Below are 16237 nucleotides of genomic sequence, written 5' to 3' on the forward strand. Positions count from 1 at the left end.
TGACTGCAACACCCAGAACGCTGGGAGGGGGGGGGGCACTTTTTCTGAGTATAGTATTTTGCTATAGTAAATTTTCCTTTATATACTGGTTGGCCCCCTCACTTTTTAGTTAGTTTGGGCCTTTTTTTTTGCTTGTAAGATTTTTTTTTGAAATTTCCCCCCTTTCCACTTTTGAAACCATTGCTACTGGAATTTCCTTTGTAAAGAAAAACAATAAAGTGTATAAAAACAATTGTATTTAGGTACAATGAAATTGCTTAAACTTTGTAACATCTAAAATAATATTTCACTTTTAACACTTTTTTTATATTCCAACATAAAGGGTAGAAAATTGCATCATTAAAATCAAGTTTTTTCTATAATCAGGTATTCTCTACATTTTGAACTACATTTTCATTTCACATGCATTTCACAATATCTCGCAGAAAATTCTGGAATGTTTAGAAGATATAAAAAAGATAAATAAATTCAGTATCACAGTTTGTGGAGTATTTTTTTATAGTTGAAATCAATTTTTCATTCAGCCAGTTAAACCCGTAATTTTTAATGTCCAGGCATCCAAATTAGGCATTTGATTTATAGGTATAACTGGGAACTGGATCTCCATTCCACCACCAGGGTGCGCTTTCCATGTAAAGTTACCCTGGTAACCGAGCATGCTCACTGTAGTGCTTGGGGAAGGAACTGGTGCTCCTAAAACCAGAGTGTTTGTTTTTGGCCAATCAAGCATAATGGCATATACAAATACTCGTCCATTGAGGTATTTAGCAGTGTACCTATATGAATTAAAAATATTCTTCCATGATAGATTTTTGTCATTATTGCACTTGTTTAAAAAAAACATTGATATTTTGAAACAAATTCAAATAACACATTTCACTGAGAACCTTTGAGCTGCTCACATAGGATCTAACAACACCCTGTTTGTGATCATCTCAGATTTCAAGGCCTTTCATTTTAATAGCTAATCAGTGCATCACTTTCTAAATTATCAGAATTAGTAGTCCAACTAATATAACATGATATGTCAGGAATAAACAAAATGACATTAATAAAGTTTGATAAAATCTAGTTAGCTATAATGCCATACAATCCCTTGAATCTGTACTTTGTCATGTTATCTATTATTTTAGTTTCATGTTAAGAGAATCCTGAACATGCTGAATACCAGAGTAAGCTGTTTGTGTATTAATAAGTCTTATTCCCATTAGCTTACATATGATGTCATTGACACTAATAATTTCTTATTATGTATTTACATAAATGTCAATCTGTCTGAGATTAGTCCAAACTGGATATTGTTAGATCCTATGCCACATCAAAGGATTTAATTTTAATAACCTTGCATTTTCTGCTTATTTTTTCACAGAACTTAATCACTGCTGTGCAAAATGCAAAATAACTGTTCATAACTAACACCCCCCCTTTCCAAAAAAGAAAAGAAAACTGAGTAAAATTGAATTAAATCACAAAAGAATTAAATAAAGGGTTGACAAGAATTACCATAGATTCTCTGCAATAGTATCATTCTGGTGTGACCAGGGCTCTGATCCATATATAGCCTCTCCATTGATAGACAGCCAGGCACCCATCTGTCTGAGTCTCTCCTCCTGAACGGGAGGGATTACACCGTCCTTAGTGGGACCAACGTTGAGCAGGAAGTTTCCCCCACAACTGTAATAAAATAACACTCATGGTTTGAACCACAATGAATATGACTTCATTGCAGAAACTACTCCTTTATTAGTGAGTAGGTGTCCTGTAATCTGACATCATACCTTACAGTCCTGGCCAGGTAAGTAAGCAGCTGGTTTATAGATAAATAATCATCAATCCTGGCCCTGCGTCGGAAACCCCAGGAATACTTGTCCATTTCTCTGGCTTCTTCCCACTTCCTCTTCTGCAATTTACCTAATAAGTCAAAAAGATTACCGTTTAATATCAACATATGGGAAAATGAGCATCTGGACACAGCTGGGCCGGTAACATCATGCTTGATTTTAGGAGATCACTATATGCATACAAAATGGAATATAAAGTGATCACATAAAATCAAGGATAGTATGTTACCTGCCCTTGTGCATTTGGGTTTATATTTCATCATCAGCATTATCCGCGACACCACCACTTTCTTAAGTTCAATGGGCTTTATTGTGACTTTTTAGATAAACTTCTCTTGTGATCTTCTTCATGACAGTTTTAAATATTCCAAATCTCGTGAAATTTTTGGGTACAATAGTCATGAATTAATTAACAAATAATGCTACCTTATACAAACCTCAAAACTTGTTTTTAATTTTTGTCAGAATAATCAATGTTTTGCTTTTTCGCTACCACTCCCTGTGCATTTAATGTATCTCCAATACAAAAGAGTTCCTATACAGAAGGTAATCAGGATATACAGAAAGTGCCCCTTTTAACAGTTGGAGAGAGAGCAACCAGTATGTAGTGTGCTTCATCAATATCATCTACATGTGTTATCAAGTTACCTTGAGGTTAATATACATTAACTTACCTGGATCATACTTATCATCACAATCAAAAAATCCCCCATGTTTACACTGTGTGTTGTTCCCCCATCTGTCATTGACAACAACTTTATCCTTCACTGGACTGAAAGGATAGAAAATCAAAGATGTTTATTTCAAAAACTAATTTTGCAAATTGATAAGCTTTCAAAGATTCCTTAGTCAAGTCCAAAAAGAAAGAAAGTGTTTTGACAATCATTATATTTACTTCAGACAAGCAAAGCAATTAATCTGGTCATGTAAGGTCTTGCCACAAAACTAGAGTTAGAGGAACCTGCATCTCATAGTGGGTACACCCTTTACGTTATATAAACCATCTACATTCTGTTAACATAACCCTCCTCTGTATATACCTCTCATTATAAAGCCAGGCCAGGAAGTTAGTAGCATTCCAATACTGATCATCAGCCTCCCAATTTCCATCTGACCAAACAATATCTGGCTTGTATCGATTCACTATGTCATGTAATTCTGGCATCACTTTTGACTACAAATAATGTAAAATTATTTCACACAGTATTCATTCTGGTTGCCTTTAGCATCCTCATTCTGCCATTTTAATAAGACAACCTTACTTTTTTGCTTTAAATGAATAATGCATATCTTATTGATTTTACTCAAAAGGGTTATTATTGCATTAAGTATGTTTCACTACATTTTGAATTTACGAGGGGTGATCAAAAAGTTTGTGAACTAATTGAATTACTTCCATAAAAGAAATAAAATTAAGTTTCAGTGTTCATTATTTTTCAAAGCAGTCCTCTTCCATTTTATTGCACATCTGCCACCGTTCTGTCCAAGCACAAATCACATGATACAGACGGTCACGTGACATGCTCCATAGCGTTCTGTTCACTAAAGCTGAAAGATTTTTCCAAGTCCTATATTTCTTACCATGCAATTTATTTTTTATGACAAGAACAGTATATTTGTCATAAATGGCCAAATGTTGGAAATAGGATGGGTGGATAAGGATATCCTTTCCCAGAATGAGATTGTGACCATCACAGCCTGAGTCCTATGTCTTGGGAGTGTCATTTTTCCAATGTTGATAAAGTATGGGAGCCTTCTTTCTATAATATCTGATATGTTTAAAGTCTAAAGTAAACAATATTTTAGGGATTCAATAATCATATTATTGTTAAGATATTCAACTATTTTTCAAACTGTAACTTGGTGATCTTTCATAACAAATTGCTCAACTAAGGACACATCTATTCCCCAGCTTGCTTTCACAGGGCACCAGAACAAACATCATTATTAATCAACTCCCTTCCTTCATTAAAACTATCAATCCAATTAATGATTGAACTTCTGGCAAGTCTTTTGTCTTCCTAAACCATGTACAAATTATTATATGATACTGCAAAGGAATTTCCAAGATTTACAATAAACTTTACAGCCGTTCGATGCTTGAGTACGACTGAGTAAATCATTTTTTGTCACAAGTCACCTACATATTGACGTCATTTTCAGACTGTGACATCACAAACATGGAGAAAAACATTACATAACATCTGCTATTTATACAACATGTTTATGACTATATGTGTGCCAAATTTCATTCTGATCTAAATTGTGGTTTTGTAAATATAGTTTGCGAACTTTTTGATCACCCCTCGTACATGTAGATTTTTTTCTTCTCATTATCTAAATTTATCGGTCATAAACAAGATGTGTTTGTGAAACACTGATGCCCCCGTATGGCAACTTATAGCAAAGGTTAAACTTTCTCAAATGCAAACCAAATATGTTGGTACCCAAAGTAAGGTCTCGTCTCGAGGAATATACCTGTGAAATATGAGAGCCCTAGCAGCAACCATTGAATAGATATGGAAAAGGTTAAAGTCAAGGTCAAAATTAATGGTGCCTAAGGAAAGGCCTTCTCACAAGAAATATACTGGTGAAATATGAAAGCTGAAGCACCAATTGCTCAAAAGTTATGACCTAGCTTTAACTTTTTCAAAAGTAGGTCAAACTCCAAGGTCAAGGTCAAAGGGTCAAAGTTGTTGGTATCCAAAGGAAGGTCTTGTCACAAGGATTACACATGTGAAGTATGAAAGCCTTAGCACCAACGGTTCAAAAGTTATGGCCAAGGTTAAAGTTTTTCAAAAGTAGGTCAAACTCCAAGGTCAAGGTCAAAGGGTCAAAGTTGTTGGTATCCAAAGGAAGGTCTTGTCACAAGGATTACACATGTGAAGTATGAAAGCCTTAGCACCAACGGTTCAATAGTTAAGGCCAAGGTTAAAGTTTTTTCAAAACTAGGTCAAACTCCAAGGTCAAGGGGTCAAAGTTGGTATCCAAAAAAAGGTCTTGTCACAAGGATTACACATGTGAAGTATGAACGCCCTAGCACCAATGGTTCAATAGTTATGGCCAAGGTTAAAGTTTTTTCAAAACTGGGTCAAACTCCAAGGTCAAGGTCAAAAGGTCAAATATGGTGGTACTCAAAGAAAGGTCTTGTCACAAGGAATACACATGTGAAATATGAAAGCCATAGCTTCAACCAATCAAAAGTTATGGGCAATGTTAAAGTTTTTGTAGACAGACAGACAAACAGACAGGTGGACAGACAGACAGACAGACGGACAGGGCAAAAACTATATACCCCCGAATCTTCGATATGAGGGCATAAAAAAACAAAACACTAAATTATCAAATTCATGGTTATGTTCCTCAAAAAAAGTTGAAAAAAAGGAGCCCTGCTGCAAAAAGTACAGCAATAGAGAGTGATCCTTCAGCTCACATATAATATGTAACTACAGAAACCAGTACTTCAAAACTTCCAAATTCAAAATTTCCTGATGATGTTTGAAACATATACCTCAACAAAAGACTGGGTCCTGAAGCCGTTAGCTTTGTCCTTGAGATACAGAGGATGATACCATTCCAGCAGGCAGTAGTACAAACCAAAGTGTATGTCTGTCCTGTTCCTTATTGATCTCTCCAACTCACCTACACACCGGTATAATAAGATATAATTTCAAGACCATAACTGGCAATATTTTTTTGATTTAGGATGAAACAAGTTTTACAAATAATTCAGAGAATATGTTTAAAAATGAGCATTATTTCTTATTTAGTTTTCTAATGGATATGAAAATCTTGCAGTTGACTGTGCCACTTTACTGTACCTCCATTTAATATGGATGGTTGAGAGAGAACCTTGGATCTTGAAGCTGTTTATAAGGGTGCGTCTTTTTACCACAAGGAACCACAAGGTACCACAAGGAACCACAAGGATACCACAAGGAACCACAAGGAACCCCAGGGATACCACAAGGTACCCCAGGGACACCATATACAACCTTAATTATTCTAAATATAGTTTATATGCACTTGTAAACTACAAAAAAAGGTTTTGAAGGGCAAATTAACACTTTAATTGTCCTTAAACAGAGCAGTTATCCAAGATAAAAATTTAAAAGTAGTATACTTAAACAATTAAGCTCAATTATGCATGTATAGTTTTGAGGAACTTTAATAATATTTTATAAGGTGTAAAAAAATAATCCTGTAACTATGAATGGTGTATTTCAATACACAGAACCAATGGAAACTCGCATAAACCCAAAGAATACCCTAGGCTTAAGGTACCACAAGAATACCCAAGGGTACCCTAGGAATATCTCAATGACACCCTATTTAACTTTTAAAAATGTACATGTAAATATGGTTTATATTTGCATTTGTAAATGACATAGTAACTGATTATTGTATTTGTATATAGTGCAATACACAAAACAAAATGATACCCACATAAGAACAAAAGGATAGCCTTCAGTTACCACAAGGACATCCCAGAGTAACCCCAAAAATATCTCAAAATATCCCAAGGACATCCAGTTTGACCTTTATAAATCTAATATAAATATAAATATAAATATAAATGGTTTTAATGCTTTTGTAAATAACTTAGTAACTGTTTATTACATATTTTTATACACAAAAGGATACTAAGAACCCCAATTAAAGAAACTCTAGGTATCCAAATAATACCCTTAAGTATCCCAATAAATTTGATCTATTTCAGTGACATCCAATTCAGCTTTAATAAATGAAAATAAGGTTTTTGTGCATTTCTTAAAATTTTACATTGATCATTATCTGTTTATTGCTTAATTCAATACACAAAATTAGAGGATTCAAAGGACATACCCCAAGCGTACACCAATGACACCTCATTCAAAATTAATAAATGTCATATTTATTTGTAAGTTAGATATTAAGTCTCTCTGAGGTTTATTTGCATTCACTGTGTACAAGTGAAAGATCATACAGTGTATTATGGTCATCTACCCCAAAATTTCAGCCAATCTGATTGATTAGAATTTTTCACTCATGATTTCAGACAAATTGTCATTTTTTCTGTGTTACCTGCTATATTAATGAACAAGTATATAATTTATTATTATTAAATGTTATTATTAAACTGAATAAAGAAAATACAACAGTAAATCGTCGTAAAAGTTTTGCAGTATGATGACTATAACTTACAAAACTTTATGCATAAAAAAAATATAACTCATACATGAAGGGGTCATAAAACCTAAATAAACAAATTTAATACAATAGGATAATTTCTGTCAAAGTACCACTATACACCAGAATATCTGTATTATTGTACCCAGCCCAAGTAGCCTTTCGGTGACTTAACTTGCATGGACGATGCATCTAAGGATGTATACTACCACACTTGCTTCAGATGCTGGATCTGACCTATATTTTTTGGTTGAGAGACCAGAATTTTTTCTTTTTCTTTTTTTTTTTTAGTGCAGGTTTCATTCTAGCTGAAGTAACTGTAAGCCCCCTGTGGTGACCAATCTTGCATGAATGATGCCTCAAGGAATGTACACATGCAGATCTATATGGTTTGGTTGCTGAATCTTAGTACAATTTTCTGTATGATTGAACAGTATGATTTAACAAAAAAAAAAGATGTGGAGCAAGCCCATGCCTATATATTACATGTAGTATGTACCTTTTAAAACATCCTACAGGGGCGCGGATCAAGAAATTTTTCAAAGGGGGGGGGGGGTGAGAGGAAAAAGGATTGTTATAACATACATATACATACAGTTATAGTTTAACAACTTAATAGGATACACGGATGTAGAAGCGTTTTCAAAAGTAAGGGTGAGGGCAGCCAGGGAAAAAATATGGATTTCATGAAAATGTTTGTTAAAAAAAAAAAAATAAATAAAGGAAAAAAAAACTCCGAACCCAAAAATCCTAATTTGTAGGGGGGAGTGGGGGCATTTTCTTTCAACAACCAAATTTATTCATACATTACTATTTCTATCGTAAAAACACAACAAAAAATTGGGTCTCCCCCTCTCCCTCTCTCTCTATCTGTGTCTCTTATTAGCAAATCCAAAAGGGGTGGGGGGTTGCAAATCCCCGTATCCCCCCCCCCCCTTGGATCCGCCACTGCTACACGGACCAAACGTTGAAATCTTGCACTAATTACTACCCCAATATTTATAAAGGTTAGACTTTGTTGTACTTATAAATAACATTTAGTTGACTTGTACATCAAGATGACCTACGTAATATCTTTGATTTAATACTTATGTTTTGATAGTTTCTCAAGTACATGTACATGCCAGTTTTGCTGCATTTGATATTAATATTTAACTTAAAATTTTTAATAAGTTTTGTTTGATTCATTGCATCAATCTTAATACTATAAATATTTTGGCACATAATTACAGGTACATGTACCGGTAATGTTTTAATTCGGATCTTTATAAATTCATTAATACTTTTCAAAAAAATATCAAAATCCATTCTCATGCAAGTTTATTACAATTTACAAATTCAGTACTGATTAATTTTCTCTTATAGGAATAGTAAATAGCTATATGGCTACCCTGGTACTTGTCTCAATCTATGTACTGGTTAGATTAAAAACTTTTTATATACATGTATTAAATTTTTAGGTCACAAAGAAGTGGATCCACATTCACTTTAAATTTTCTTTGCAAAATCACAACCTGGATTTTTAATAAAATTATTTTTTGAAAAAATGCATACAATTTTTGAACTCTGAGAAACACAAAAAGAAATAATTTAGACTGTAACATTATCATTATAAAGTGAGATCTGTTAAGTTCTCCACAAACCATAAAGTTTGGTGTTTCTTTTTAAATGTTTTTAATTAGCTCAAAATGGGTTTTGAATTTATTTGAGGTAATCAATTTCCAGTCAATTGAGTTTAATATTAATATGTGATAACCCTTGGCCAACTTTTTCAAACATGTTTTAATTATGTATTAATTTTACCAATGGCAGGTGCCATTTATGATTTATTGATGCAGGAAAGAATGGGTTATACATATATGATTTTTTTAACATGTTACATTCAAAATTATTGCCCATCTTTAGCAGCATGATCTGTAGAAATGTTGAAAGTACCGGTGTAGTAGAATTTTGGGGAAAAAATGGGTCAGCTTCAGGTATTTTTGTAAAAAAATATTTAATTTATTTAATTAACAGTATCCAGCTAAAAATAGTGACACAGTTTAATGTTTATACTAATGTATGTAAATGGTACAAGAAAAATTATACATGTATAAGTTTATCAATAATCATTACATTATTAAATACCAGGTATATTTTTTCACTAACCATGCAGATTTACTTTTGTTTATATACCTAAGGTATGGTGTAACCAGTCTTGTGTACCTTGTGTATACACAAGTTAATCACTGAAAACTGTTGATTATTCCTATTAATTATCACTGTTGATTTAATACCTGAAATGGTGGATCTATACATGCAAACAAGGCACCATATACACAAGAGTCTCGTTCTCAATATGTCATTGAAATACATGCTTGGTATTTTTCATACTTCTTTATCAGTAAATGGATATTTACTTTTCTATTAACTGAAAAATAAATAATATATTATGTACTATCTTTATAGACATCCATACAATTAAAGTATTAATTTCATAATACATGTTTCAATCTTTATGGAGAAATTTAATAAGTTTGAATTCATTTCCATAACAAAACTCAATGTTTGACATCCTTTTTACATAATTGTTTTTAAATTTGAAATTATTAAGGAATTAACTCTATGAAAACACTGCATGAAGAAAATAATTTTGTTGAGAAAAGTTCTTGTGCTTATATAAATGTAAATTAACAAAAATTATTGTTGTTTACTTCATTATTGGATATGGGTGAATTAAAAAATATTGACTAAAATTTGAAATTTTAGAGAAAATTAAGTTTGTTTTTAAATTAATTAACATATATATATTTTTACAAGATCAGATAATGTATAAATATTCTAGTTATTTTTTTTTTTAAGGGTCAATACGAATACACAAATCCATAGAAAAGTTTCAGAATTTTTATTTACAGAATTTATTAAAAAAATAACAATTTTTATAATTATGAAAATAAAACACGCCTCCACCAAAAATATATTTGACCATGTGCACAGCATAACTTAAACCCATGTGGAACGTTAATTTAAAAAAAAGTGTTACAATTAATTCCCAATAAATTACTTTGAATTAAATTTATATGATCTTCTGATTCCAATCTGCTTTTTAGCTCACCTGAGCCAAAGGCTCAAGTGAGCTTTTCTGATCAAAATTTGTCCGTTGTCTGTCGTCGGCGTCGGCAGCATCGGCGTCGTTGTTGTCGTAAACTTTTCACATTTTCATCTTCTTCTCAAGAACCACTGGGCCAATTTCAACCAAACTTGCCACAAAGTATCCTTGGGTGAAGGGGATTCAGGTTTGTTCAAATGAAGGGCCATGCCCTCTTTCAAGGGGAGATAATAAAGAATTAGTGAAAAATTAATAGCATCTTTTAAAAATCTTCTTGTCAAGAACGACAGAGCCAGGGAAGATGAAACTCATGTGGAAGCATTCTCAGGTAGTGTAGATTCAAGTTTGTTCAAATCATGACCCCCGGGGGTAGGGTGGGGCCACAATGGAGGATCAAAGTTTTACATAGAAATATATAGGAAAAATCTTTCAAAATCTTCTTCTCAAGAACAGCAAAGCCCTAATTGGTCATATTTATATGAACATCCTCAGGTAGTGTAGATTCAAGTTTGTTCAAATCATGACCCCCGGGGGTAGGGCGGGCCACAATGGAGGATCAAAGTTTTACTTAGAAATATATAGGAAAAACCTTTAAAAATCTTCTTCTCAAGAACAGCAAAGCCATGATGAGTCATATTTATATGGAAGCATCCTCAAGTAGTGAAGATTCAAGTTTGTTCAAATCTTGACCCCCGAGGGTAGGGTGGGGCCACAATGGAGGATCAAAGTTTTACATAGGAATATATAGGAAAAATCTTTAAAAAATCTTCTTCTCAAGAACAGCAAAGCCTTGATTGGTCATATTTATATGGAAGCATCCTCAGGTAGTAAAAATTCAAATTTGTTCAAATCATGACCCCTGGGGGTAGGGTGGGGCCACAATGGAGGATAAAAGTTTTACATAGAAATATATAGGAAAAATTTTAAAAAATCTTCTCAAGAACAGCAAAGCCCTGATTGATCATATTTATGTGGAAGTATCCTCAGGTAGTGTAAATTCAAGATTGTTCAAATCATGACCCCCTGGGGTAGGGTGGGGCCACAATGGAGGATCAAAGTCTTAAATAGAAATATATAGGAAAATATCTTCTGATGAAGAACTGCAAAGCCATGATTAGTCATTTTGATATGGAAGCATCCTCAGATAGTGTAGATTCAAGTCTGTTAAAATGATGACCCCCGGGGACAGGGATGGGCCACAATGGGGGGTCGAAAATTTTACATAGGAACATATAGGAAAATATCCTCTTCTCAAGAACTGAAAATCATGTTTAGTCATTTAGATATGGAAGCATCCTCAGATAGTGTAAATTCAAATTCGTTCAAATGATGACCACTGGGGTAGGGTGGGGCCACAATGGAGGATCAAAGTCTTAAATAGAAATATATAGGAAAATATCTTCTGATGAAGAACTGCAAAGCCATGATTAGTCATTTTGATATGGAAGCATCCTCAGGTAGTGTAGATTCAAGTTTGTTAAAATGATGACCCCCGGGGACAGGGATGGGCCACAATGGGGGGTCGAAAATTTTACATAGGAACATATAGGAAAATATCCTCTTCTCAAGAACTGAAAATCATGTTTAGTCATTTTGATATGGAAGCATCCTCAGATAGTGTAAATTCAAATTCGTTCAAATGATGACCCCTGGGGTAGGGTGGGGCCCAATGGGGGATCGAAAGTTTTACATAAGAACATGCAGAAAAAATATTTCTTCTCAAGAACAGAAAAGCTATGTTCAGTCATATTGATATGGAAGCATCCTCAGGTAGTGTAGATTCAAGTTTGTTCAAATATTGACCTCTGGGATAAGGAGGAGCCACAATGGGGGATCTAATTTTTTCAAAATTTACTCAAGTACAACAAAGCCATTTGTTATATTGACATGGAAGCATCATCATGTATCCCCCCCCCCCCCCCGGTAACCTTTTCAATACTGAACTGATTTGTGCTTTTGCCTAGCCAATGTGCTCAGGTGAGCGATGTGGCCCATGGGCCTCTTTTTTCATAAAGTTATTCAATTAAATTTGAAAATGTATTAAATTTTCAAATACAGAAAAAAATATATACCTACCTACCTACCCAACTTGAGATTTTAGGGTCAGGTGAGGGGAAACAGAAATATCTTTAATATTAATGGCCTAATTTTTTTTTTTAAATACAAGATTTTGAAGGGATCCTCTTTAACCTTATTTTGTTGCACTCTTGACTTCTGATGTTTATTAAAAAAACATCATCTTAAATTCATAATGCAATCATTTTAAATTTTGTTAAGCAGTTCATTATTTGAAAATTGGAAAACATTTTATTTTTTAAATACCCAGGGGCAAAGATGGTTTTGAAAGAAATAATTTTGAAAAAGGCATTGTTGCTCAACACAACTATAAGCATTTTATTTTGCTTCATACCCAGGAGCAGAGAGATTTTCAAAGATTTTAATAAATGCTTAATAATATGTATCACATACCAATAGATCCACAACCTAACACCAGAACCCCTAGCTGACCCAGGGGCCACCACACCATGCATTTAATATGTTTGCTGAATTAAATATCTTAGAGTAGAGAATAATGCTTTTCATCATATTTACCCTAAAACTCTGACCCTTGGGCCATGAATATCACAAATGATAGAGGGCTCAATGCCTATTACAATCATGTCAACAGTTTGATTTCCAGGAGTCCCACCCCTCAAGCCCAGAAAGGGGGAAGGGTTAGGCCCCATGAAATTCAAAATTCATGTTTCCCTTTAACCATAGATGCTATATGCCAAAATTGGTTAAAATTGGATCAGCAGTTCAAGCAAAAGTCGAACAGTTTTTCGGACCCTCTCGTCTGCACCTTTAGTAAATGCTCCAAACTCCTAACATATAACCGGATTTGAATAAATTGAATCTACACTCCCTGAGGATGCTTCCATATAAATATGACCAATCATAGCTTTGCTGTTCTTGAGAAGAAGATTTTTAAAGATTTTCCCTATAAATTCCTATGTAAGACTTTTATCGTCTATTATTGTGATTCAGTCCTACCCCTCAGGGGTCATATATGATTTGATCAAATTTGAATCTACACAACCTGAGGATACTTCCATTTAAATATGACCAATCATTCCTATGTAGAATTTTGATTGTCCATTGTGGTCCTGCCCTACCCCGGATATCTTGATTTGAAAAAAAACTTGAATCTATTCTACCTGAGGATATTTTCATATTTTAGTTTCATTTTTTGCTGACCCAGTTTTGGTTCATGAGAAGATTTTTAAGAGATGCCATTAATTTTTCACTAATTTTTAAATTATCTCCCCTTGGAAGAGGGCGTGGTACTTCATTTGAACAAATTTGAATCCCTTTCACCCAAGAATACCTTGTGGTAAGTTTGGTTGAAATTGGCCCAGTTGTTTTTGAGAAGAAATCAGAAGTGTGAAAAGTTTACAGATATATGGACAGCTGGATGGACAGGTGCACGCTGGACAATATGTGATCAGAAAAGCTCACTTGAGCCTTTGGCTCAGGTGAGCTAATAAACAGTTAATTAGCAAATGCATTTAAACTATGATTAGATTTTTTAAAAGTTTAATTAAGTGTCATTAAAGTGTCATTTTGATATTCTGTACGTACATTGGTCTATCCTAGTGGTACAGGGGACATGACATTAGGGTTCTTATTGGGTATTGACTGATGGTTTGTGTATTGAAATGAACAATAAACCATTAACTTTTTATACATCATAAAAATACAATCTCTCCCTCTGAACTATGCATGCATAATTTAGCTGAAATTAGTGAATTTAATTTAGATATTACCTTCAGTTGGTTTAATAGCGCCATACTGAACTTATTTAAGACAATTAAAGTGTTAATTTGCCCTTCAAAATTTTTTTTTTGTAGTTTACAAGTGCATATAAACCATATTTAGAATAATTAAGGTTGTATATGGTGTCCCTGGGGTACCTTGTGGTATCCCTGAGGTTCCTTGTGATTCCTTGTGGTATCCTTGTGGTTCCTTGTGGTAAAAAGACGTACCCTGTTTATAACAGGTCCAGGAAAATCACTATATTTAGCTATATAGCTTAAATTACCTATATAGCTTTATTTACCTATATAATATAGCTTTATTTAGCTATTTTAGAATAAGTTTCTGTTTTGTGAAAAGCAAACAAAAAGTCGAATGGAAAATATGGCTGATATTTTTTTAAAAAGGTTTGATAAAAACAACCTAGGGCATAGATAGTAAAAACATTGCCTCTTTTAAACACTTTTTAACCAAAAAATGCATCTCTATTGTTTGGATAGCTGTCCATTACTGGAAGTGCGATGAGGCATGACTAAGTGTGATTGCCTTGCATTGTGCTGAATTATTACCAATCAATTATTTTGTTGACCAAAACTGCTTTTCTTTGTTAAAGTAGCTGCTTATTCACAGATTAACTGTTATACATAGCCCCAAAACTTTTAGATCTTTGATTGCAACTGCACAAAAGGAGAAACATTTTTAAAAGTGGGTTTTTGGTGAATTATTTTTAGCCCATTTCAAAGTTGAAAACTAACACTGCCTCATTATGCGACTTTTTGTCTGCTTTTCATAAAACAGAAATTTACTCTGAAATAGCTAAATAAAGCTATATTATATGGGTAAATAAAGCTATATAGGTAGATCTAGCTATATAGCTAAATATAGTGATTTTCCTAGACCTGTATAACTGCAAGGTATAAATGTCATTACCTACGAGATCCCTGTTTGGCCCAACATCCATAGAATTCCAATTAAATGCTTGCTTTGATGGCCAGTTGCAGAAGCCCTCAGGTTGTTTTGTTATCAGTACAACATATCTGCCAAAATAGATTTCTTTTTATAAATGGCATTGAAAAATTCATTAGAGGTGTTAATGCCTATTTTTTTTTTTTTACGTTTTATAACATAGACAATTTTATATCTATGAAAAAAAGAAAGAAAAAAAAACTTGGTTACTTACTTGGCCCCAGAAGCTTTAAATATATCAGCCCACTGATCAGGATTGTAAAATTCAGCAGTAAACATTGGAGCAAAATCTGCATACGTAAAATCTGGTGGATAAAATTTATTCATAAAATCGACAACTTCTGGTATCTTCTCCGTTTTCCATGCATACCAGAACCATTCTGTATAGATGCTAGGGACTGAATACACGCCCCAGGTTATTAAAAGGCCGATTTTAGAATCATCAAACCACGGTGGAAGAGGTCTCGATTCCAGGGACTCCCAGTTAGGCTTATATTTTTGTCCAACAACTACAGACAAGCAGATCAATATAAAAAACAATCGATTCATTGTTGTGAACATCCGAATCCCGAGAATCAAACTCGGCTCCTGCTTCCTTACAGCTACAGGTCCCGTGATGTTTATGTAAATTTGAAAGTTAAAAATGAAAGTAAGAATCCACTTAGTGTTTAGATAATTCAATCTTAGTCCATTCGCGCAATGTCCTTATTCAGAAAACAAAGCTTTTCAAGAATACTAAGTAAAATTGATTTCAATATTCATATTATGTGTACCCTTAGAATAACTTTATAATTAATTTAACCTTTCATCTGACTTATCAATTAATTGACAAGTTTATATATTGCTATTCAATTCTGCAATAAATCCCATTCTCCTTAAATTACTCTCCACCTTATCATTCTAATAGTAATAGGGCAACTATGAAAACTGGGCAACTGTGACTTCACACAAATCAATGACAAGTAAACAGTTTCCAAACTTTTAATTTATTTCTATGAAAGAATATAAAAAATTGTATAGTCATAGAGAAAAGATCATCATAAAATCCCTGAGACTTCTGATTGTTTTAATGCCATCAAATTGTCTCCTACAAAAGCACTTAAATGAGGATGAATTTGTTATTACGAGAGGTTTTAACCCCAGTAATGTTTATACCTGAAGAAAATGTCAGAATTGCCACAGAATATCAATTTTATGAGGGAGTTCCAGTAATCAATGTGGACTACTGGTACATCAAAATTTAAGCCATTTTTAGTTTCCATTCTTCACCTCCTCCCCTCCCCCAAAATTAAAAATTAAAATTTAATCTTTCTTCATGAAAATTCAATGTTTGATAACCTCAACATCAATCAAAGTATACGGCACTGAATAAAATTGA

The 16237-nt window shown here is 33.5% G+C and overlaps 1 protein-coding gene across 1 annotated transcript; it reads right to left on the minus strand.

Annotated features, from left to right (window-relative positions):
• Positions 1-343: 343 nt before the first annotated feature.
• On the minus strand, positions 344-15444 carry LOC133175953 (alpha-L-fucosidase-like). The gene is made up of 8 exons (XM_061311107.1): positions 15074-15444; positions 14824-14930; positions 5353-5483; positions 2882-3015; positions 2516-2613; positions 1779-1911; positions 1504-1674; positions 344-776 (listed from the first exon to the last, which is right to left on the minus strand). The coding sequence occupies exons 1-8, from the start codon at positions 15418-15420 to the stop codon at positions 521-523; spliced, it is 1377 nt and encodes a 458-aa protein (XP_061167091.1). The 5' UTR covers positions 15421-15444; the 3' UTR covers positions 344-520.
• Positions 15445-16237: the final 793 nt, after the last annotated feature.

This window comes from Saccostrea echinata, unplaced genomic scaffold (assembly GCF_033153115.1).
Source record: "Saccostrea echinata isolate AGI-Se365-2 ecotype Australia unplaced genomic scaffold, CSIRO_AGI_Sech_v1 ptg000064l, whole genome shotgun sequence".
Lineage (NCBI taxonomy): Eukaryota > Metazoa > Mollusca > Bivalvia > Ostreida > Ostreidae > Saccostrea > Saccostrea echinata.

What these genes read in the sequence shown, in the direction of transcription:
- LOC133175953 (XM_061311107.1), bottom strand. Translation starts at nt 15,420, where the DNA reads ATGTTCACAACAATGAATCGATTGTTTTTTATATTGATCTGCTTGTCT. An exon ending in TTTAAAGCTTCTGGGGCCAA is followed by an intron (nt 14,931 to 15,073) that starts GTAAGTAACCAA and finishes CTATTTTGGCAG; the next exon opens with ATATGTTGTACTGATAACAA. An exon ending in ACTATTGCAGAGAATCTATG is followed by an intron (nt 777 to 1,503) that starts GTAATTCTTGTC and finishes TAATTCATATAG; the next exon opens with GTACACTGCTAAATACCTCA.